Below are 26,689 nucleotides of genomic sequence, written 5' to 3' on the forward strand. Positions count from 1 at the left end.
ATCTACAAGCACATTTATATGGCATAGATTCTACTCGGACCTTAATGCAGCAAACTTTCATCCATAAAGCATTACAGAGAGAATTGTTATGTTTAAAGAATCTGTAGTATTTACAAGAAAGTTGTAGTAAGTTATAACTAGAGAACAACAAACACAGTTTGGAGAATAATGGTCAAAATCACACTACCGATTTGATATTCCGACAGATAGCGGTCGGAGCTGTTGACTGTCTTCTTGTTAATCTATTGGTTACAAATTAGAACAGGCTGGTGGAGACATAGTCCTTAAATAGCTTTAACCGAATATATCAAACAAACGTTTTGTAATCATGTGTGAAAAAAGTTGCATGGAATGCGTTTTCCCTGTCAATCAATGCTTTTAGCTTTAGCAAAAACGTTTTACGTTTCCATGTCTTAAAAAGTTCTCGAAAAACAAATAAACCTAAGCTAATAAAATTTGCAGCATTTAAATGCAAGTAAAAAAAAAAAAGACCCACAACATCGTGAAGACACCAGAATACATATTCAGATAATATTGCATAATACGTTTGATGTTTCAGACTGTCACAAAGCTCAATGAAATAGGCTTAGCCCCACGAATTTGTCATGGCAGTGTTACATTGGATACGTGTTTATGATTTTCAATACTGTAATATTCATGTGGAGTATACTAGAGTCCTCTTTTAGTGGTGCTTCAGTATGAGACGTTAAGTGTAACATTTTTGCAGAGTATACTAAAGTTCTCGTCTAATGGCACCTCAATAATGGACATCTAAAGTGTCAGCAACTTTTTAATGATACATTTGAGTAGCTTATTCAACATTAATGTCAAATAGTTTTCTCAAGTTTTCGTTTTAAACTTCCATTAAAACAAAATATTAGAGTTGGTGTTTCTTTGTGATTTTTGTTAGAGCATCATTTATACTTCCATCTTGCTCTGTTATCCACACAGCCTTGACCATCTGATTTGTTTGTTTGGTTTGAATTTCGCGCAAAACTACACGAGGGCTATCTGCTCTAGCAATCCTTAATTTAGCAGTGTAAAACTAAAGGGAAGACAGCTAGTCATCACCACCCATCGTCAGTTCTTGGACTACTTTTTTAACCAACGAACAGTGAGATTGATCGTCACATGATAACGCCCCATGGCTAAAAAAGCAAGCATGTTTGTTGTGACGGAGATGTGAATCCGTGATACTCAGATTACGAGTCGAGCGCCTCCTAATCACCTGGTTATACCTTGCCCAGTCTGATTTGTATCCAACCTCTATAGGCTAGTTTTGGATACGTCATAAGGTCTAGAAAATATTTTGAAAAAATATTGACAAACTAAATTTGTTCTTTCGCTGAAGTTTCGTTTTATTTACAACTCTGTAATTCCACTAACAACACATAAGAAAGTCAATAAAAACTTAGCAAACTACTTTGCTACTAAACATAAACTTCAACAACGTAGTAAACAATGCAAATTCGTTGACTTTACGATGATTTAACATTTCATTAACATACCCCCAAATCCAGGTTAAAAACAAATTAGCTAAATTTGATAAACTCTCCAAAATGCCTGAAACTAAACTAGATATGTTATCTTGAAAATGAAGAATGTACCGTCAGTTGCACGTTAAACAAAAATACTGCACGTCAACTCTTCCCTACCCCAAAACAAGCATTTTAATAACGTAAGATGTGCGTTTAAATAGCAAAGACTGTTTATAGAATATAAAATCAGTTTTTCATCACTCGGAATTATCATCACACTTAATGAAAGTTATCTTTCTAAAACGAGCTTTCCGGTTTGTTTTGAATTTCGGGCAAAGCTACACGAGGGCTATCTGCGCTAGCCGTCCCCAATTTATCAGTGTAAGACTAGAGGGAAGCTAGCTAGTCATCACCACCCACCGCTAACTCGTGGGCTACTCTTTTACCAACGAATAGTGGGATTGACCGTCACTTTATAACGCCCCCACGGCTGAAAGGGCGAGCATGTTTGGTATGACGGAGATTCGAACCCGCGACTCTCGAGTCGCGCATCTTAACCACCTGGCTATGCCGGACCGAGCTTTCCGGCGACTTGACTCAATAAAAACCAAAAGCTAGGATACAAAGGTTTGTTTCAATCTATTCCTGCTAATGTATTCTAAAAACATAGCACGTTTAATATATTTAAAGAAGTCAGTAACTACTTAAGTACATTTAGGAAAACAGAAAATGGTGTTCAATAAATGTAGAATATTTAGAAACTATTCCATCGTATGATAAATACGTGTTACTGAATTGTGATTTGTTGAAATGTTTTTCATAATACTTAACCTTTGTGGAATATTCTTGCATTTTTCAACCTGGAATTAAACATTTACTCAAATTATCTCTAAAGTGGATATATATAATGTTTGCCTTTATTACTGAACGTAGGTACATTTCAGATATCCAAATGGAAATATTACACATCCAAAGGTCTGAGTCTGTAAAACATGTCAAGCCAGAAAAACTTTAAGGGCCTTTTATTTAATTCCGAGAGTATAAATTTGGAAAAAGAAACAAGAGCCTCAAATTTCAGTTTATGAAGTGAGTTATGAGTATTTGGAGAAAATATTGGTTTTTATATTTAAGTAATACGGTTGGGAGTTTAGAATGTTACAAATGCATGCTTCAAGAGTCAGTCCAATTCCTTTTTGTTTTTTCAGTTCATTATTGTATTATAGTCCTGATTTTAATCGTCTATGAACAATTAATGTATTGCATAGCTTTAGGTATATTGATTTATACATAATATTACAATTCGGTTGGAATACGTAAAGACTCAGATCTTTGGAGATGTTTACATCATAAGTTTCTAAAAAGACGAATAGTTTAAGCAACAAACTAATACGTACATCAACCAATACTTAATAATCATAAGAAAGCAAATATTTGTGGTTTAGTTGGTTACGTCGTTTCATCTACTTCTATATAAACACTGATATAGGACAAAGAGAAAACTGTTATCCATTTAAATAATTTCCAAGGAGGAATTTTGATTGGTGAAATCCGAACCGTTTCAGGAATTAAGATACCATATTTGGTGATTTGATGATTAAGCAATCTATAAAAATGTCGGTCATTTTCTAATGTTTTTATATTTCAGTTAGTAGGCTAACGGAAGTAAATAGCTTCGAAACACTTAAAATGTTTTTTGCACTACAATCTCTTCGGGCCCATAAGATGCGCCTCGAATCCATTTCTAAGACTAAAACATTATTTTATTTGAAGACGTAATTCAACGTTGATTTGAAAGGGCAGAGTCATCGATCAAACTGTTGATTTAGGAAAATTACTGAATTGAAATAACACTTCAGTAAAATCGAAGCAGTTAAAAAAGAATATTGTTAAAAACAACATAAAATTCAGCGTTTCTTTAACGTTAACGTCATCATTACCGTTAAAATAAGACTCTGGATAACTTATACTTCGAAAGACATTTCTTTAGTTTCAATGTCATTTCATTTTAATACAATATACTTTCTATTGCTCTACTTAATAAATAAACATTTGTATGGATAAAATTAGCTCGATCGAAGCGACACCTTAAATTTTATATAAAAAACTGACTTATTTGGTATTTTAAAATGGTTCACGATAAAAAAATAAATAAAACTATAAGAGAAATTAAAAAAAACTTTGAATATCATACTGTTCTTTATGATTTCCCTGAATGAATAAAAACTTGCTCGTCAGAATAATGTGCCCGTTTTTTGTTCAAGATAACAGATCGTTAGTTCGAGTCTGGTATTAGACATTCACAATATTTCCTTTAACGTTGAAATTTGCAAGTTCTCTACGTAAACACTCGTTTTAGCTATTTTTTAAAACTTAGAATACTGTGTTAAGTAAAATACGAAAGAAAAACGTTCATTGAAATGATTCGAGATGAGAAAATAGTATCTTAAAACCATTACCAGTAAAATAAAATATCTGTGTTTCGTCTTAAATTAACTGTTATCTAAATCATTTTATGGGTTTTAAATCAATACGATTGTGAACATACACTGAAAGCCATACGAAAGCAACAAATTCCCTTCGTAAGCCCACTGTTTTCCTCGTTTTTCTTTTTGCACCTACTAGCCCTGTATTCGAAAACATTAGGGTTGCCAACTGTTCAATATTACAAGATACGTCCTTTGTTTAAATATAAAATTGCCTGCCCCGTACTAAATTAGTATGGAAAGCCTTTTATCCCGTATTTCAACATGTTAAGAATGTAATGATTATGCAACGTCAGTTTTATTGTTACCATACTTCCAATAATATAGTTTGTACAATTGGACAACGTAGTAATATAATATCGGTCCCCGAGTTATTGAGTCAATGAATCTAACCAAAGCTGCGTGAGTAATATTTGAAACTCCTATCATTAACAACTATTAAAGTTTGAAGACGTTTTGAATAAGTAGTGAAATAAACGTTATTACAATAGTTCAACGTTTCGGCAAGATTTTGTCGCGCGCTATCCAAACGAATCTTTATTACAAATGCTTAACGTTTTGGCAAGGTTTTGTCATGCGCTACCTAAAAGAAACTTTACTAGAAATGTACAACGTTTTGTCTCCAGACCTAATTTTCTAAAAAGTGGATTCCTCCTGATTCTATTAACGTCACATATTAGTTGTGTCACTGTTTTAGACGTATTATATATTTAAAAACGGCTGGTAGTGGTAGAGAAAGGTCCTCTATTAGTGCTTACTCTATCCGTACCAGCCGTTTTTAAATAATATAATATTCTCTACAAGTGGGTTTTCTCGTCATCACGGATTATTGTTTTAGACGTGATTAGGAAAGGTTACATTGAATTATATATTAACCAGACGTGATTAGGAAAGGTTACACTGAATTATGTATTAACCAGACGTGATTAGGAAAGGTTACATTGAATTATGTATTAACCAGACGTGATTAGGAAAGGTTACATTGAATTATGTATTAACCAGACGTGATTAGGAAAGGTTACATTGAATTATGTATTAACCAGACGAAACCTTATACAGTCCTTCCACACGTAAACAGAAAGCGACGAAGACATCGTGTAGGTATAAAAGTGAATAAGGAAAGAAGTATAACCGGGTAAAATATGTCAGTTGCGATTCTGATTACGTCTGTTGTATTTTGTGTTGGCGGAAATCCTCAATCGGACATGAAGGAGAAACTGACCGGAAGTTCTTAGGTGCTGAAAGAAGCGCTGGCGAATGTGGACGAGGAATGCTTATTATTAATAGTAGTGATGACGATAACGATTGTAATTTTACCAGGAAGAAGGGTGCGGTAGGGTGCTACGAAAACAATCCCTTATTTTTGGCAGTGTTGGCAACCCTAGAAACCACATGTACAAAATATACCACAGAGACTATAAACACAAGAATTTATACTTCCACGATACTTATCAATAGATAGAGATTCAATACAACTCAAAAATACTTGTATCCATGTATCACACAAAAACCCTGGATGCATCATACACGTTTCGTGGACTAGCATATTTTACACATTTTATGTGTGAGAGAGACGTAAATATAGAAGCCTGACTAACATAATAGTGATTTCAGCGATAAAGAAAGGTTGTCAGAATATATATTTTTTTATCGATTTCGAGGACAGTTCCAGTACTCTTTAGACACACTATTATTTAACACACTTCACTTGAAATCTGGATAGTGAAAAGTTGAGATGTATAGAAAGCCTGAGGTCCTGGAATTACTGTTGGAAAACAGCATAGCTGTAATATTAAATACTAAACTCTTTTAAGTGTTAGCACTTCTTAACAATCCTTTCTATAATGCATTATTTTTGTGGTGGTTCCAGCACTGCGTTTTCACTGAACAATAGTGATTGTAATTCCAGTTCTATTGGTCACTAACAAAATCAGTTAACTTTGATACACGGCTATGAAAACCAGCTTTATTGTTATTGTTCTCATCGAACATTGCACTTCAGATGTGCCATCTCTTAATTGTTTATGTAACATTAAAAACATTTGCCTTCAATAATATTCAAAAATTCACAAGAATAATAAAAAACGAAACAAAAAATCACTCTTCAATTCACCGTTCTTCATTCACAAAACTTTAAAAACGAGCTCAAAACTTACTGGGTTCTTAATCTAAATTACTTAAAATTCGATCTAAACTTAGGTCGATTTCTTTGGGTTTTTTAGCCCAAAACTACGAAATAGGCTATCTCCACTCTCTCTTCTGCAGCGAACTGAACCCGAAATTTAGCGCGTGAGTTCGAAATTAGGGCAAAGATAATTTTACTCACACTGACTAATACGTGTACGTCTCATAATGAAAACACGAAACATTTAATAAATCTACATTACCACTGGTAGCAGTACGAATACTTAGACCAATTCATGAAAATGTATAGATTTTCACACAAAAAACACTTAGAAGTATTAAAGCACAACACTGTTAGGAACAAAAACTTGAACTAAATAAAAGTTACACGTAAAAGGAAGACTACACATTTGTAGGAAAGCTTAAGGTAGCATATACCCTTTAAATGCCAAATGATATCGCAATTTACTTGTTTTTTTCATATTCTGAATCCTTAAAATCATTACTTTTAGTAATCAGTGCAAAACAAAATCTTGACTAAAGTAAAAACCCTTTAACCTTAAAAAAAATAGAAAGTTTTCCATTTAAATGCCTGTAAACATGTTATTCTCAAAATCTGAAAACTGACATCCTCATAGTGTTTAACTCGTAACTTCAGATCCATTGATGCTATAAACTTCAAAATTGATATACATATGCATCATTAACGTATCTATAGTGTGTACTGAGGTATAGTTGATGGAAGGTTTGGTTTTTATCAAGCGATCGTTAACGAGCCACTGTAGCACATGTTCTACTCAGTGTCGTAATTTGAGCTTCAATTAATTCTAAGAAATTATGTCAGTTCGGACTAATTTTTCACATCCCATTAAAGTCTGAATGCACTTTCAGGAGCATCCAATCATGTTTGTAGAACATATGAAGAACATAAAGCACAGGTTTTGTATTTCTTTATTTTTATAAATAAATTAGTCAGAATGGTAATATCGCACGTGCCAGAATATATCTTTGTACTCATTTCAATAATAACGCATAGTAAGATGATATATTTCGCGGATAAAAAGACCAAAAACCTAGATAACATTATATAAATAATATATGCTACCTTAAGTAAAACTATACACCTGATAATAGAATTGTATAGTTGTGCACCATGAGCAGATGTTTCTTGAAATTCCTTTTACAGATGCTACATTATAGAAACCTTACATATTATGAGGTAACTTTATAAATGAAAAACAAAGGTTGAATTATGAGTTTTCATAATCTGCAATTCTCTTACAATGTTCAATTACATTATAATTATATGATGATCACCAAATTACACTTTCTTTGTTTAACAGACATAAAGACATGCATTTTACCATAATATCATGTCTCTATGAAACAACAGAATCTGCTGATATAATTGAAATTAGCTCCTAACGTCGTTGCGAAAAACCAATGTTCTTAAAAATCCCCCCTTTTTTCAATTCCACAACAAGTTATATTCTGGTCTTACAATTATTAACATTGGGTTTTGGGATTATTTGGCTGGTTTCGGACGAAATTTTGAGTTATAAAACCAAGTTACTCGAATGTTCACACGTCCGAAAAGAACAGACAAATATCCTAGAACCAGAATGTTGTCAAATGAGATCTCGGTGACATTATCGTTTTGTTTGGAAAGAAGTGAAATGGAGGTTAGAATAGCCTATATTCCACGCAAAAGCGCCAAGCTAACCAGAACTGTAGCTACAGAAAATGACAAGGTTGCAGCGCCCCCTGTCCTCGAGAGATCTCGAGGCTTCATCATAATACGATCGATGACGTGGATGATGCCATTTGTTGCTTGAACATCGGGGCGAACAATTGTAGCTCTGATATTTTCCCATTCGACGGAGAGTTCTCCTATTAAAATAAATTTGAGAAATAGATAAATATGTCTAAATTTGGAAAAATATGTTTAAGACACGAAATGGTTAAACTGTCGCGTACGTCTTCGTAAGTTCCGTGTTTAAAATGCACAAGTTTCTTTATACTTTCATTAACTATTTAACAATCAATAATCAATGGTTTTGAAGAAAAAACTTAGCAATTTTCATGCACACATCCTCCGTTAAAAATATTTGCTTCTACCTCTTAAAATTGTTTGACATGATTTAATACTTTATCAGTGCTTAAAATAAAGACATCTGGTTGATCAATGAAACATGACCTATAGCAAAACTGCATTTAGATATTATACTATGCCACTACAAGTTGGCTTCAATCATCACCGAAATAGGTGAGCGTAGCTATTCGTGTTTTCATTGTGACAGATCGATATACGAGCCAAAAGTAAACTGATTAGACTAACAGTTACGTCTGAAAAATATACAAGATAGTAGTATTTGTTTTTATCAAGTTAAACACAAAGCAATACAACTGGATATCAGTGCTCTGCTCACAACGGGTAACGAAACCCGGTTTCTAGCGCTGAAAGTCTGTAGACATACCACTGTAGTACTTGGGATGGCCAGTAGTAAGTAAACTTGTTAGGCTAACAATTACGTCTGATAATTATACAGGCCAGTCGTGAACCGATTAGACTAACAATTACGTCTGATAAACATACAGGCAAATAGTAAACCGATTAGGCTAACACTTACGTTTGGTAAATATACAGGCCAGAAGCGAACCGATTATGCTAACAATCGTTTCTGACTTACAGTCATGACTAAACAAACTTGCTTTCCTACATGTTCAATTCACTAGTTATTATTTATCAAAATAAATATAATTTCGCAGCAAATAATCTTTGTGCTTTATATTATTATTACAAGAAATTCTTACCATAACCATATCCTCTTTCGATTTTGAAAACGCCGTAAACTGTTTCGACAACGTTACGTCTCTCTAGATCCTGAGATGACAGTTCCTGTCCTACAACAAGATGGCGGTCCAATATCTGGGGGGAAAGAAGGGAGAAAAGAAGAGCGAATTATTTATTTTAATTGTTTAATTTACTATAGAATGACCGTCACTATTATACACCAATATTTATCATGAAATGCACCATTTCACTGATATTTATGTAGTTATATTAATACCATTAGTCAAGCATCTAAATGCATTAACCTTAAACCCAAAATCCGATATACAAAGAAAATTATCTTAAATCGATTTTTTGTTAGCAGTTAAAATAAACAAACTGAAAGTTGTATTATTGTTGTTTTAGTGTAAAGCTACACAATGGGTTATCAACGTTCTGTCCACTGTGGTTAATCAAACCCCGGGTTTTAGAGTTGTAAGTCTGTAAACGTACTCTTAACTCACAAAAAGACGACTGAAAGTTACACCGAATCGTATCAGAAATATTAAAATCAAAAATAGAAGGCTGAATAAACTACGATAACATAGTATGAAATTTTAGGGAACAAAAGATGTCAAAAGTCATAATGTTGAAGTTAGACCCAGCATGACCAGGTGGTTAAGGCGCTCGACTCGTAATCTGAGGGTCGCGGGTTCAAATCCCCATAGTACCAAACATGTTTACCCTTTCAGTCGTGAGAGCGTTATTATGTAATGGTCAATCCAAATATTCGTTGGTGAAAGAGTAGCCCAAGAATTGGCAGTGGGTGGTGATGACTCGTTGCTTTCCCTCTGGTCTTACTTACACTGCTAAATTAGGAATGACTAGTGCAGCTTTGTGCGAATTTCAAAACAAACATGTTGTAGTTATTCAAACGTTCTGGCACACACACACACACACATTGTACTATTCACCTTTTAAACAGGATTTTTTTATATGATAATTAAGGCTTTGTCTATAAATTGTATAACAAAATAGCATACCTCTTAGAAGCAACGTAAGTACTTCGTTTTAATTATAATACACAGCTAAAACAAAAATGGAATTCATGTATCACAGATAACCAGTAGTAGATGTGTAAACTAATAAGCTGAAATTTCCAATTACTTCGTTGTGCTACCGAGTGATTAAAAAGCATTAGTGGAAAACCTTGCTGTTACCTTGTTCACTTGGTTACTGTACATCTCCATATGCATCTTCTTGTGTTCAGATAAATGATCTGTTTTCAACCTCTCCCACGCCTCCTGGCTAGGCACAAAGAAACTAAAGTTCTGTTTCTTGTTCGCTAACTTTTCATTCCAGTTGTTCATCAGACTCAACTTGTAGGTTTCTCTAAAACAGTAAACAACGACACAGCTTTCACGTTATATTCACAGTATCACTCTTTCTTTTATCAGTACAGAGAAGCGAATATAAGTAGGTAAATAGAATTAATCCTAAATTAATAAACTAAATGCTACTTCATACAAATATATTTTTTTGTTAAATACCGTAGAATGAAGCCAGATTTTTTTTTCACGTTTTCGTTTTACTGATGTTTGAAAGGCAATTAAATTATATGCAAATGATATTAGAAATCACATGTAACTGTGTGAATTACAAATAATTTGCAGTAATACATTCAAAATTAGACTGTTTTAAATCTCTTGATTAAAAAAAAAACTTTGTTCAAGCACACTTTATTTGCATTTGGTAAAAGGTATGCGTACTATAGTTGTCACGAAAATGATACTAATTCTAATGTAAAAATATACTGTCAAGTCGGAAATACAAAACAAAAGACGTTACAGCTTAAAGCTTTACTTATAACTGAACCATCAAAACTAGAAGTAGATTAAAGTAAACTTTTACACAGTAAAATACATGTGACGCTTCAAAGCCATATGCTAAACTCTAGCTTTAATAAAATGGTTTAGAAAGGTATGATATTTCATGATAAAAAACACCTAAAGTTTAAAATATATTTACACTTGGTTGTTTTGTGGCATCCACATGAAAATTATAAGTCACAACATACGTGGAAAAACAAAATGGTGTATATCGTTCGATATTCTGTTCCAAAATTACAGGATTTATTTCTAATCAACACGACAGGTAAATAACTTCAAAAGAAAGTCTCTTTCACACCAGGTGTCACTTCTAAAATCACTGTTCCAGTAGAATTATGATCGAAAATCGCTCGAGCGCCTAGAAAAATGGTCTTTGTCTCATTTTTGCTCCAACTGAAGAAAAGGAGACTTAAGTCCACAGCGTTTAGCTTATGTCTTTTTTTTTTTTTAGTTTTCAGGTACTTCACAGAGACATGCGATACTATTTAAAATTCGAAACTTAGTAGGTTTTTTTTTGTAAGTTTCAATATATGTTACTCAGAAGTAGTGATAAAAATACACCAAAAAATATTTACCTCAGATCGGGATCCGCTGCCAGTTTTTCGTTCAGAGTCTGATATGGCATGCCTAGTACTCGATCGATTATATGGACAATACCGTTGGTGGCGCCAATGTCTGCTTGAACGGCAGTTGCGTTGACACCTCCTCCCTCTACCGTCAGGGCTGGAAAATATAAAATTATTTACTTTTAATAAACATATTAATTGTACTTACGTATCATTATTCATCTTCTCAACCTCAGTGATGCTACACAAGTTAGCACAAAGCTCACCGGTATATGAAAAGACAGAATCGATTTTGTAAATTAAACAGAAATCCTATATTATCACTTGCACAAAACTCAAAAATGGTTCTCTAACACTCATGATTTTAGCCATAATAACAGAAATACAATCAATATAAGTTGTATGTGTTTACAAGACAACTAAGTCAATGTTAATAAAAGTATATACTAGAAACCGAATTTCTTAAATTCAATATCGTCTGTCAGTTCGTTCATTCCTGAATAGAAGTTTTGGCTCAAAAACCAGAGACGTTCAGACATCGACAGATCTCTCTTCGCGACGTTCGTGGCTTGAAATGGTTTAATACGTCACCATGAAAGAGTGACCAATAAAATTAAACACGTGCCACCTCAAGTCTCAGTCTAGTAACCAGTAGACTTGTTTAGATTGAGGTTTAAGTTTATTGAATATTTTAACATAACTGGAAAATGAAATGAAGTTAAACTTGGTCGTGAGGTTGTTTCTTCTAATGACGTTAATTAAGTAAAACAAGATCAATCCTAAGCCTAATGCTGTACGTTGTTTGTCCACAAATCATTCTGCTAATGAACGAATTCCAACAATAGTTTAATCAGATCAAATGTTTAAATAATTTATTTTCATTCGTGAGTTGTGGCAATATTTATTCACTACATACAGTAAAGTGCTTTACTTAACACTAACTACAATCAGAAACATAAATTTGTTTTGAGGTTGTTGTATTTGACATTTGAATTAATACTAAAACAGTGAATAAGCAAGGTTTTGTTCAGTTTCTTCTAATAAATGCTTTATAAACGCCGTAACTCTTAATGAAATTAAAATATTAAAAACAAAATAGATACCTCGATAAAAATTTCAGATAAGAACCTCAAAACCAAACTTACAATCTGCTGCATATAATGATGGTGTAAAACATGGCTTTGATCAGTATTAATCATAATATAACGTGGTTATTAACTTATACAAGGAGATTAAGTAATGTAATACTGTAAAAAATATCGTTCACAGTTAGTGTACCAGCTGATGAAATAACATGTTCTAACCTTTATAAGTAGAAACGTAAGAGAAGTATATTCGATTAGCCATAATGATTCCCGGGTTAATTTTTAGTTGTGTTCTAAATACATGGCTTACTTTATTCGGAACTTAATACTATCATGAGCATTAATTTGCGTTGAGAGATTACGTAATACAACATGAATATCAACTTGTGTTAATAGAGCACATAATACAACATGAACATTGACTTATGTTAGTAGAGTACATAATACAACATGAACATTAACTTATGCTGAGCAAGTATAATCAAGTGCTAATTACTGAACGTTTTCCTTCCTCATGTTGCAACTTGAGTATTACTTTGGTAAGATATACTTTCCTACGAATAATGTAGTTATGTGTGTTGTTTTTTTAACTCACTCTCTAAACACAGAGATGATGACTCACGAAATCACCATGTCTGTTACGGGAAATCGTAGTGAGTTGATTTCCTTTTGACTTCCTTTAACAAACACGGCCAGCTTAACAAAAAAGGTGAGTAGTGTGGTAATGATTGTTTGGACTTAAGCATAAACTTACACAATGGACCATCTGAGCTCTGCAGACCACGGGTATCGAAACCAGTTTCTAGCAACGTGAGTTTAGCCATACCACTGTGCCACTGGGTGGGTAAGAATAGCAAGGGAGGCGAGCCACGAAATGAAGTACATCTAAGGCAAATAGAACCAGATTTCTTTCTCTCTCTGATTACAGGTATCGGGTGATGCAATACGAGTCATATTCTTATTAATACGGTTAAGCGATAAGTCTGAGGCTTGTAAAGCTATAACTTAGATTTCGATGCCCACGATTGGCAAGGCATAGATAGCCCATTATGTAGTTTTGCACTTAACACCAAACAACCCTATTATCGTTTCCCGATACTTTAAATATATAAATTTAAGATGCATTACTACAATATGAATATACCCTGGAGTCACGATTTGTTTTTTAGGAAAAGTCACACGTTATCAGTTAATGTCAAATCTAAACAAAACACTATTTATTAGAAAATTACTTGTGTTAATAATCACGTCTAAACACAATTTAAGATGTTTAGACAGTCTTTATTTTACCGTAAAGCTCAAATTTGACAAAAAAAACCGCATATTGAACGATATAATAACACAACCTGGTTCAAAGAATGGAATCAATGTAGAATTAACGAACACAAACAAAAGTACCATGTTTGGTTTAAAGACACTTACTTCTGTTTCTGTCTTCACCGACGACACGGAAGTACAGACTACGACGGTTGTCTGCCGCCAGGTGCTCTTTGACTCTTCCATTCCTTACGTCATCACTTGACACAGACTGCATCACCATGTGTAGTCGTAGCAACTAGTAATATGAACGACAAATCTGTGTCAAGTCGATCAAAAATGTAGCAACAAATAACAAGGATAACAGATCTGAGTCTAAGCAGTCTGAAACTTAGCAACTAATAACAAGAATAACAGATCTGAGTCAAAGCAGTCTGAAACTTAGCAACTAATAACAAGGATAACAGATCTAAGCCAAAGCAGTCTGAAACTTAGCAACTAATAATAAGGATAACAGATCTGAGCCAAAGCAGTCTGAACCTTAGCAAATATAAAGAAAATAATAAATCTGAGGCAAAGCAGTCTAAAACTTAGCTACTAGTAACAAGGATAGTAGATGCGAGTCAAAGCAGTCTGAACCTTAGCATCTATAAACTAGGATAACAGATCTGAGTCACAGAGGTCGTGAATCAATCACTCTACTTCTGAATACAGAGAACCACTCAATAGACATCTGAAAATGTGATTGATTATTCTCCCTGAACTTGTTATTCTAACACTGAATATGGTTAATTAGCTAACCTTTAAATTACCGACTTTTTTCCATATCATTCAGTACTGGTGGAGACCACATATTGCATCATAATGAATAAATTTATATTTTCGCCTATTAAACACTCAGTGTAAAGAACTGATCTCAAACAATTACGTGAAATCCATCAATTTCTATGTTAAAATATATAAAAAACCGAACATTAATTAACACAATTAATTGCAATACTGACAGAATTTTTTGCTGAAATTACTTTTTGTGGCACACGTGTTATTAGGGATTTTCCAACCATTAACAATTAACACGAATAAAAAAACATAAAAAGACACAACTACAGAGAATCAAATAACACGTAAGAATTTGCGCATCAAACATGAAAAATTAGAAAAAATTGCAATTATAACGAATTAATAATAATTTTAGTAATTTTGAGCGTACGTTTATTACATTAAGTTTTTGCTTCTGTATCCGTTTAATTTATGGTATTTTTATAACTATTCCAATAGAACAAGCTGCCCTCTAGTGACAAAGGAAAGAAAATATAATTAAAATAAAAGATAAATTAAAAGGCTGACATTTGTGATTGCCGTGATATTTCCCTTCAGAGACTGAACTTTCTCCAGTCGTTGTATAGCTTTATTTGTGGGCACAAAAACCGTCTTCTCCTGAGCATTGAACAGTTCGTATCGAAACTCTGGGGTACTGTTGACCAATCCCAAGAATTCACTGAAATTAGACAAGTTGTATTATGAACACAAACCAAAACATAAATTGCAATTCCCGCAAATTTCGTAAGAGAAAAATGAAACCAATTAATTTTCCAAAAACATATAACTTTGTGTAATTAAGCGATTGTCCTCGTGATTAGGGTGCTCGACCCAAAACCTGAGGGTCGCGGGTTCGAATATTCTACCAAACATGCTCGTCCTTTCAGCCGTAGGGACATTACAATGGTGCGGTCAGTCCCACTACTTGTTGGTAAAAAAATAGTAACCCAAGAACTGGTGGTAGTTGGTTATCACTAGTTGTCTTCCCTCTAGTCCTTCACTACTTAATTAGGGACGACTAGCATAGATAACTCGTGTGTAGCTTTGTGCAAAATTCTAAAACATACAAATCTAAACTTTATTTTTTCGGAACTAAACGCTGTAAGTAACAGAGAGATGAACTAAATGTACATGTCACATGGTATGGTTGATTTTTTGATTTTTTTTTGCAAATTCCTTTTACAGTTTAGACTCTTACATTTTTATTATTGAAGTTAAATGTAAGAAGTACCAATTTACGGAATTAAAATATAGAGTGCGCTTTGGCAAAGTTTTGATAGAAAAACCCGAAAACAGTAAACACCTTCACTATAAGTCTCCAAACGATTACCAATGTTCTACTTAAAGAATGCAGCTGTATTAAGAAAGTTTAGTCTCAATATCATAGATAGAGTTTTATTAAACTTCAGAACCGTAAGTGTTTTTACGCTAATACCAGCCGTTTCCCCGAACCCACTCCTAAAGGCACACCAGCGTGTCTGTAGACTTATGCTACAAGTAACCAGATTATGATTCCGGTGCTTTCTGCTCAATAACAAACAACAAAAAGTCTTTCCCCTATTGGAAACAAAATAAAACAAGTTTGCCTCATTTCCTTTTATGCTAGAAACTACCAATGAAAATATCGGTTTAATTTGCAACATTGACGTAAAAACTTCTTTCAAACCTTTACTCAAGATAACTGACAAAAATATATGTTGCAGATATGTATGTTTTCTTATAGCAAAGCCACATCGGGCTATCTGCTAAGTCCACCGAGGGAAATCGAACCCCTGATGCTAGCGTTGTAAATCCGTAGACTTACCGCTGTACCACAGAGGGGCTGTTGAAGATATGAAACAAGATGTATATACATATATATGTATGTATGATATTCTCTGTGAATGTACTAAGAAATATTATAAAGCAAACCCTATGTTTCTTGGAAATCACGTGTAAAACAACAGGGCAGAGGTTAAGATTTATCAGATTCAAAACTATGACACGATAAGTTTAGTATTATTGAAAATAATACGAAACTTATCGTGTCATAGTTTTGAATTATATTAGAATATACTCTGAAATATTTGGGATAAAGCCATTTGCATAAGCCAACCCCAAAAACAGAAATAAGAAAGACCATTTATTATATTATTAAAGCAAGCGAATTTCACTAAATAGATCCAATGTGGGGCATGTGCTCCTAAAATTATTAAATTTGGACACTTAAATATCGCCGACTTCCCGAAAACTCTTCCCTATTGATATTTTGCTAACAGTAATATCTGTTATTTAGTCGATTTCTATGCAGTCAGCTAACTTTACCGCCAACATCAGAGAAGAATACAGTTATTTGTCAATTTCTATACATTACGCTGTTAGTAATTTTTTCCGTATCTGTTTAATGTGGTTATTTATCTGAAACATTCGTATTGCTTATATGGATTACCTTTTTGTAGTACATAGAAAACTATCTAATTTGTATTTTTAAGTGTTTTTTTTATGCAAGCTTTAGTGACGTAGGACATAATTGCAAAGGGGGAATACTTGGCTAGACATTTAGGTAATATCTAACCAATTTAAAAGTTTGTGTGTGCCACGTCACTTCACGATTGATTTATAGAAAAAGGAGTCATAAAAGTTAAAATGCATTTATCCAGATAGAATAGTTCGATTACTGGCTGCCCATTATAATTTTAATGGCAGGGTGCAAAAAGGCCGTGCAGGAGGAACGTAAAACCTTACAAGTGTTGTGAGTGTTGGTATAATAAACGTAAAGAAAGAACGTAGTATGTGATCACCTGACTAGAGCCAAATGCATTACATTTATCATGAAAGTAAAAATATCAATTGAATTTTAAACTTAAATAGTTTCTGAATTAAGTTATTTTCTGTTACGCGACCAACGTTTTTAATATTAACAAACCTCTTTAATGAATCAAGACTCCAAATTAAGAAACTAACATTTTTTTTTCATTTTTGTGGTCTATACATTTCATTTTATACTTTCAGTGCATAGACTAAAAACATATTAGGTTATAGTTTTGTTAATAAACAACATGACATAAAAGCCATTATTGGAACCTAGTGTTACCAAAACACATTGACTTTTTGTGTATTGGAAGTTGTTATCTAAGTGATTTTTTACCAATAATTAATCTGAACACGCCACAAATTCATTTCATAAATGATCTTAATTTTGATAGGTCCATAAATGAATTTACTGCCTCTTTGTTTGTCAAGTTTGATTACACAAAATTCGTTTATTTCAGTTAGCTACCATGTATGAAATTAGGATAAACTCTCTTTAACGGTCTATACTCTAGTAATAATATAACTTGAAGTTAATATATGAGTAAAATATGAAGACACTGGGGCTATTACAGCAAATCCGGTTCCTTCGCCTTTGCATTAAGTACTTGTTATTGTACTTAATTACTGTTTGTTTGTTTTTTTTAGTTTCGCAAAAAGTTACACGAGGGCTATCTGCACTCTCTAATTACCGAATAATGTTTTAAAGTACTTTTATTGGTTGTTAAACATTGTTTACTTATTCAAGAGGGCTCTCTGCGCTAACCATCCCTAATTTAGCAGTGTAAAACTAGAGGAAAGGAAACTAATCATCACCACCAACTGCCAACTCTGGGGTTACTCTTACCACCAAATAGTGGAATTAACCGTCACATTATAATGCCCCCACGGTTGGAAGGGCGAGAATATTTGGTGTGACGAAGATTCGAACTCTCAACTCTCAGGTTACGAGTAGAGCGCTCTAGCCATGTAGCCATACCGAACCACCTGAAGAAGAGAGACCATTGTTCTTATCATATAGATAACATGTTCCGCTATATAGAATGTTATTCATACTTTTCTATGTTTGATGCTTTGTTTATTATTGTATTAGAATAAACAGGTATATTTTAGACGACAAATAAATTATTTTCTTAAAACAACCTTGTTTAAATTGATTGTTTAATTTTAAAGTGGTAACATTTTCAATAAAAATGTAATAGGGAATAAATTTTAACCGCTGATTTACAGTTTAACAAACCATATAATATACTTTCAGACCATAGACCAAAAAAATCGTTACTGAACATTTATTTAATGCATTAAAACAACAGTAGCATTTCATTAATTAATGATACAATCAAGTAATTGTTTTATTACATTACTTACAAAACGATATTTATTAGACATATATTTATTAAAACTTGTCTGTCATCGAATATACAACATTTCGCCAGGTTAATTTGGAACCATTGAATACAACAATTAATTACAGTTAACATCAACAGATGGCAGTAAAATAGTTGTATTTGTTTTTGGTGCAATGCACAACAATTAGCTTTCTTGGATCTTGCCCATCGCTGGCAATTTAATCCTCGTATTATGATGTTGCAAGTCCGTAAACTCGTAGTTGACCCATTACCAGGGAAAATCTATTTGTATAAAATCAGCCTTTAGAACGTATAGCTGCATTCGTAATTGAAAACGAGAAAAGTTCAACACCAATAATTATCCTACGGCCTATTGTATACTTAAAAATTACAACCGCTTCAGACGTTTGTCAGTAAATACATTACAGCTAAAAGAGGTGACTGAATGAAATATATACATACTCCCTATTTTATGAATTAATTTAGTTACGTTTTCGAACATTGAAGCAAAGATTCACTACATGAATTTTTATCATTGTTATCCTTTCGTGTAGTAGTATCATCATCATATATGATTATTAACACCGAGATGTTTAAAAAACTCTTTAACAATAAACATTTGTGAAATCTTTGATAAAGATACTGTGTTCACTTTTGTATGACATTTTCTTATCTCAAACTGCTGCGTTTTAAAATAAAGGATTACTTATCGAAACTTGGCTGTAGTTAAAATTTGTAATTTCGGTTCGTGACTTTAGTACATAGCCATCCTTTTATGGTCATTCGGAACGTAGCCGTCCCTAAATTAGCAGTTTAAAACTAGATAGAAGGCAACTAGTCATCACCACCCACCGCCAACTCTTGAGCTACTCTTTTACCAACAAATAGTGGGATTGATCATCACATTATAACACCCCCACAGCTGAAAGAGCAAGCATGTTTGGTGTGATAAGGTTTCGAACCCACGACCCTCAGATTGTCTGTCGAATGCCTTAATCACCTGGGCATGCATTGTTTCAGGATGGAAATGTATTCCGCTTTTCCAAATGGATATTTCATCAGATCGTTACAATGGTTAAGATATAATTTCTGAAATAACGTTTTTCGTTTCGAACATGCATACACAACCTTTGTGAGATTATTACAGGCATTATAAAAAATATATTTGCTTGAGAAAGCTGAAATGCAGACGTAAAATATTATTGTAATAAGTTTTTTTTTTTGCTTCTTAATAAACATTTGTACAAACAATTCGACTGGCTTGAGCAGCTGCTTAGTAGGCACGAAGTTTTACTGGTTATCATACTGTGAAACAACCCGGTGTTTTCAGTATGAGTTCAGCGCCATCTCCCTTAAAGGAAGAACCCTTGAATCTACACGAATCATTATTTACAATTTAGTTACAGTTGGTCTGAAAACGTTGGCCGTGACGGTACAGAAATTATCGGGTTTGTTTCATTTCATGGATTGTGTTGACATTTGCAAAATTTATGGAAGTATTAAATACAGAGGTCAATGATCAAACACAGTTCCGATTGCGTACGATTAAAATTAGCCACGGATGATGAAGACATTTTTAACCCTGGTAGAAAGAAACGTAACAACTACAATTAGTTCTTTGTGCTTCTGCATGAGTATCACAAATATCTCCCTCACTGCTTACATACTGAAGTTACTTTACATTACTTACGATAACCTCCCATCTTTCTCTCTTTGAATAAAGTCCCATATGGTGATGTTAATAATCATCAGAGGAGCTTCTATAAGATGCACGACACCATTTTTGACCGGAATGTTAGGTCGTACGATTTTGGACAGGACCACTCCTTTGCGATGTCGATGGTCGCTCTGGAGAGTATTGCTTTGGGCGTACACTGCCATTGAGAGTAAAAAAAACAAACAAATATCATGAGTTTTACAGGATATTAAATATTATAACCTCATTGTTTTACAGTAAAGCGATGTTATTTCTGTTTTGGGGAAATCATATTAATAATCAGTTTCAAGATAAAAACTGCTCGACTTTGTATATCCCCTCCTTTTACACTGCTATTCAAACAATATAAATATAGATTTAACATTTGTTTAATGATTTATACTGCATTATCTATTCAACCTGAAGGAATCTTCAAACAGTTAATTTTTCGAGGTCACTATCAAGTAAATAATTTCAACATTCTCTTAACAAACGTGTCATACACGTGTAAAAACGTTTCTAAGTTAAATGTTTAGTCCTACTTTCAAAATCCATCGATTTACAGGCTAAGATCCATACATAAATCCAAACTTGTAATCGATCCCTAGTTTCAACAGCCTACATGTTTCCGACTTTAACAAATTTACTTTATAAATAGCGATAGCGCCAGCACAGAAAATATATCTTACAAATGAAGCCGCGTTTTCACTTTTAGTCTAATCACATTCACTCAACTTACACACGTTTCCTTTGCCCAGGTTATCAGTCTGATTAACCAATGACAGTTCAACTCTTAGCTCTACTGGATCATAAGCATACGTTCGGTAAGGTTCTGACCCCATGGTTCGGGTGAAAAGTACCTTTTTTGGGATGATGTGACCCTTGATTACCTAGAATATAAACGAAACACGAAGTTTAATTAGAACGTCATGTGAGAATTTGCGTTTTTTCTTCTTCTAATGGACTAAACGATAATGTACAATAATAAACAACCTGAAGAGAAGAGAGAAGTGATTTAAACTAACATATTAGATATTGAAATTCGATTCGACGATAACTATCTTCCTGTTTTGTTAGAGCAACAGCAAAGCGTCAACTATTGAATATTGGTTTTTGGTTTCATTGAATATCAGATCCCAAATCAACAAAAAGAAAACCAGCACGTATTAAGATACGACATTCACTGAAGCCCTTCCTTTTATAACCAACTATCTAACGCGTCAAAATATTTCTAGTTTTTAGACAGTAACGAAGACATGTAAAATCATGAAAAAATTTGAAAGGATTTTTCATGCACAGTCAATAAATTGCCAGTGAAATGTTAAAACAGTTGATAACAATGTGTATGTGTGTTTTCTTATAGTAAAGTTACATCGGGCTTTCTACTGAGTCTACCGAGGGGAATCGAACGCTTGCTTTTTGCGTTGAAAATCCGTACACTTCAAAACAAACGAATAAATTTGTTAGTTTCTTTAGTCTATTATATGCTAATACTACTTATATTTATGAAAATCTAAAATAACTTCTTTATTATCCTTTTTGCACTTCAAAAAAGTCGAATTTAATTTGTTATTGCATATGTTATCTATAACTATCAGAACTGCTCTACAACGATAAACTGGTAGAACTAAGCCATATTAGCGATTGTAAGGTTCAAACTAATTTTACGTAAGGTATTCAACAATATGTATGTGTGCGTGTTCTCTTATAGCAAAGCCACATCGGGCTATCTACTGAGTCTACCGAGGGGAAATGAACCCCTGATTTTAGCGTTGTAAGTCCGAAGGCATATCGCTGTACCAGAGGGGGACATATTTCACGGGAAAAATTAGGTTTGGTTTGTTTTGAATTTCGTACAAAGCTATACGAGAGCTAGCCGTCTCTAATTTAGCAGTGTAAGACTACAGGGAAGGCAGCTAGTCATCACCATCCACCGCCAACTCTTAGGCTACTCTTTTATCAACGAATAGCGAGATTGACCGTTACTTTATAACGTCCTGATGGCTAAAAGGGGCGAGGATGTTTGGTGCGATAGGGTTCGAACCCGCGACCGTCGGATAAGGAGTCGAGTGTCTTAACCACCAGGCAATAAGAAGAAAAGAATCACTTATTATTATTTTCTCTGTTTATTTTCGTTTAAATCACTTTAACAAAATAATGTTGTTAGTGAAGTTTTCATGCGACACAATTATCCTTAAATGATTGACATCAATATTAATAACACATTAAATAAATTATATCTCTGGGTCGTTTGAAACTATCGGAATAGAGTTTAATAGCTAATTTGTAAAATACAAGAGGTATTATAATTATTGATATATATATATATATATATATATATTCGGCTATTACAGAACATCACTCGAATGATATCTAAACTTCCCTTTTTGTTTCTTGCACATACACACACAAAATTCTTACTTTGCTGTCTATGTCACGTAGTCTGTTCAGGTTCTGGTCGTTTCCTTCTCCTACCGGAAGGAAGTAAGTGTGGTTTCCAACGTCGGTGAACAAATCAGTTACATCTTCAGATCGAACACGCGATGCGAAGGCTCTGGAAATTAAAATATTGCCACAATTCAGAAAAACTACGTATTACTGAAACTCCTACAGAAAACTGCTTTAGTATAAAAGTCCAGTTTGATAAATACACATTTGGAACGAACATTTCCCCATTCATGAAAACAACACAACTCATTTCTTACAAATCAACTTATTAAGAAAAATCAACTGCAATAATCAGCCGTAGTTTAATAATTATGTGAACTGATGTACTGGCTATTTTCACTATTAAGTCATAGTTTTATTCCAGAATGTCTTGTAAAATAACTACATGGTTTATTTAAAGAGAAGTGCATTAAAGGTAGACCACCTGAGAAAGACTGTTTAGTTTCTTGTTTCGAATTAAGCACAAAACTACACAATGGGCTATCTATGCTCTGCCTACCATGGATGTCGAAACTGTTTCTAGCGCTCTATGTCCGTAGACGTACCTCTGTGACTCTGGGTAGCACTGACAAAGAAACTAGTTTTGAACTCCAAGCAAGCTTGCGTATTTAAATAAATATTAATTTAAATATTTCGCTTTTGAGGCAAATTTTTGTATAGCGTATTATACCAGCTTAGAAAATGTAAGATATTTCAACAACAGACGGATTACATGAGATGTTCTATGATTAACACAACAAATGTATTACATATATCGTGCCACTTGAAAGAGATGCAACGGAGAATCGAAAGTGAGATAGCATATTAAACATTGTCGCCTCAGTGTTTACTATATAGACGTCTGTCGATAGGTCAGCGATTACATTTAGAGACTTACAACATTAAAATCCAGGGTTTGATACTCCGCAGTAGACAGAATGCAGGTAACACGTTGTGCAGTTTTGCACTAAAACGAGTAAACAAAAACAGCAACGACACTGAAATGCTCTTTCAAGATCTTTTAGTACGAAAATATTTTAAAAAGACTTAATTTGCTGTTAAAGACGTCTTCTCCATAGGTGCTTATAATGTGTTTTAATACCAACTTTACCTCGTGGGCCCGGCATGGCCAAGCGTGTTAAGGCGTTCGACTCGTAATCCGAGGGTTGCGGGTTCGAATCCCGGTCGCATCAAACATGCTCGCCCTTTCAGCCGTGGAGGCGTTATAAAGTGACGGTCAATCCCACTATTCGTTGGTAAAAGAGTAGCCCAAGAGTTGGCGGTGGATGGTGATGACTAGCTGCCTTCCATCTAGTCTTACACTGCTAAATTAAGGACGGCTAACACAGATAGCCCACGAGTAGCTTTGCGCGAATTTCAAAACAAACAAACTTTACCTCGTGTGTTTTTCAGTAAATCGAGGCTTGAAAAACAAAATGTATTTGCTTGGTTCACACACAGTTTATATAATGTGATTCGCAGATAACAATTGTGTTGGAGTTGCTCAGTTTACGTAATATTATCTTCAGATAAAGAATCGCAACCGAACGTTTCATCGTTCGTTATCGATTCATCCAGAATTTTATCTGTAATTTCAGTTTTATTTTCTAGTTCTTTCGATTTTATAGAACAATAAATAAAAGGAGTTCGAACATCGTCTGTGAACATATTTCTTTCTGTCCACAGCCATATATACTTACCCTAGATTTTCTGTGAGATTATAGGTAGTTGGCTGTATGAGGAACTCCCAGGCATTAGGTGGCAAGTGGGTGTTGGAGCTGTATGGTTCCAAGACTTCGTCGATAATATACAACACCTGTTTTCCATCGTTAACGCTGTAATGCCGTTCTTCTGTTATCTTGGCGTTATTAACAAAGTATTCCTAAAATACAATGTGAAAGTATATTAAAAACATACAGTTTCTTAGGATCACTGTCTGTCTTGGTTTGTGTCTAATAAATTACGAATATTGTTTGTCTCTGTATACTGAATAATTACTTATTTCTGCATATCGAATTATGAATCACTTCTTTTTATGTCTATCGAAGTGTGGATAATTCCCTATTTCCGTTTATCAAAGCATGAATAATTCCTTATTTATTTATTTATTAGGTTGTTCAAAAATAAATGTCAGAATTCTCACGATGACATTTAGACGTTGAATATTGAGTAACTTATCGTTAGTTGATTGGTTTAATCCAATATTTGTTGCTTACAAGGTGTCTTAATTGTCTACTGTTTCAACTCTAATCAGAGTAAGTTTTGCAAACCCCAAGGCAGTATGGACAGGAAAGACTTTCGTCTGATTTTCCTCTGCGACAGTGGTTCCCAACCAGGGGTGCTCGCACCACTTGGGGTTGCGAGATAGCGTTCCAGAGGGTGCGAGATAACATTTCAGTTTTTTTTGTTTATGTTAAGGGTACTGTCCTATATATTCAAAAGTTACGTTCGATTTTTATTATTTTTCTTGTTACAGACGTAGCTATTTACCTTGTTACGATAAACTATCGTTTCTACCGTCACCGACGCAGACCGAAATCTTCAAATTCAAAGAAATTTAATTTCATGCATGGATGAAAATTTATTTTTTGTAGACCATGTAGGGTTTATGCAACTTTTAATTTGTTGTAATATTTTTTCTTTTCCAAATGTTTCGTTTTTGTTTATATATCATTAAAAACTAATTATAAAAATTTGTTTGGACCACCTTCACCTTTATTCTTAAATAAATAATTACTGTGAGGGGTGCGAGAACATATTAACATTTTTTAGGGGTGCGGAGCATAAAAAAGGTTGAGAACCACTGCTCTACGACCTCAAACTTGGATTAAAAGCTTCTGAAACTACATGGAACATCAACCAGGCATTCGGCTATGGATCTGTTACTAAACATACAGTTTAGCGTTGGTTCCAAAGGCTTCGACATGGAGATGAAAGTCTTGAAGACCACGAAGGTTATGGAAGGAAACCATCCTTAGATGAAAACACATTAAGAGAAGCAGTTGAGACAGACCCTCGCACAACAGTGAGTTTGTAGAAAGCAAGGCACAAAAAAAACAAGAATTACAAACCACCTGAGTATGATTGGAAAGACGAACAAGTTGGATAAGTAGGTTCCGCATGACCTGACTGAAGATCAATAAAATCGGCATTATGAGAATCTGTCAAAGATGACGCTTCAAAAATTGAACGAACTGGGAATCGAAGTTCTGCCTCATTCACATTATTCCCCAGACCTTTCCCCTACAGATTTTCATTTTTTCAGCACTTTGACAACATTTGAATAATAATAGCTTTCAAAAGCAGGTAGCTGTAGAATAAACTTTCAGGGAGTTCATTAACCATAGAAACTCTGATTTCTACAGCAGGGCAATAAACAGCATCGTTACACGTTGGCAAAAGTGTGTTGAAGCAAATGGTGCTTACTTTGATTAAAGCATGTTTTACAACACTGATTTATACTTTCACAAACTACGCAGTTCAAAAACGACATTTATTTCCGGACAACCTAATATATTAGAGCATGAATAATTCATTATTTGTTTCTATTAGAGCATGAATAATTCTTAATTTCCATCTATCAAAACACAGATTTCTTACGCGTTCATCTTACAATATGAATAATTGTTTATTTCCGTCCATCAAAGTATAAATAATTCTTTGGTTCTTTCTATCAAAGTATAGATAATTCCTTATTTCTGTTCATCAAACTATGGATACTTTCTTATTTCCGTTTATCAAAGCATGAATAATTCATTATTTCTCTCTATTACGGTATGAATAATTCATCAGGTCTAGAAGTAATAAACTAGTCAGGAACAACTCTCGCCACAAACAAAAGAAATATCGTTTTTCTTTTAAATAGAAGCTCCAAGAAAGAAACTTGACCAGCAATTAAAGTCAAAAGTTTGTTTGTATTTGGAGGAGAGAGAAATCATTCAGTGTTTTTGTTT

At 33.8% G+C, this 26,689-nt stretch overlaps 1 protein-coding gene across 1 annotated transcript in view; it reads right to left on the reverse strand.

Moving 5' to 3' along the window:
• Window positions 1-2,372: 2,372 nt before the first annotated feature.
• Window positions 2,373-26,689, reverse strand: part of LOC143255125 (fasciclin-1-like) — an 82,210-nt gene continuing 57,893 nt past the window's right edge. The window contains exons 4-13 of the mRNA XM_076510313.1: window positions 24,437-24,618; window positions 22,731-22,863; window positions 21,049-21,199; window positions 20,304-20,487; window positions 15,003-15,153; window positions 13,821-13,953; window positions 11,323-11,470; window positions 10,079-10,250; window positions 8,900-9,014; window positions 2,373-7,975 (exon numbers count right to left, since the gene is read on the reverse strand). Of these exons, the coding sequence (XP_076366428.1) occupies window positions 7,779-7,975; window positions 8,900-9,014; window positions 10,079-10,250; window positions 11,323-11,470; window positions 13,821-13,953; window positions 15,003-15,153; window positions 20,304-20,487; window positions 21,049-21,199; window positions 22,731-22,863; window positions 24,437-24,618 (1,566 nt within the window). The 3' untranslated portion in view covers window positions 2,373-7,778. The remainder of the gene's footprint in view (window positions 7,976-8,899; window positions 9,015-10,078; window positions 10,251-11,322; window positions 11,471-13,820; window positions 13,954-15,002; window positions 15,154-20,303; window positions 20,488-21,048; window positions 21,200-22,730; window positions 22,864-24,436; window positions 24,619-26,689) is intronic.

The sequence above is a fragment of the Tachypleus tridentatus genome, chromosome 7 (genome assembly GCF_004210375.1).
Source record: "Tachypleus tridentatus isolate NWPU-2018 chromosome 7, ASM421037v1, whole genome shotgun sequence".
Classification (NCBI taxonomy): Eukaryota; Metazoa; Arthropoda; class Merostomata; order Xiphosura; family Limulidae; genus Tachypleus; species Tachypleus tridentatus.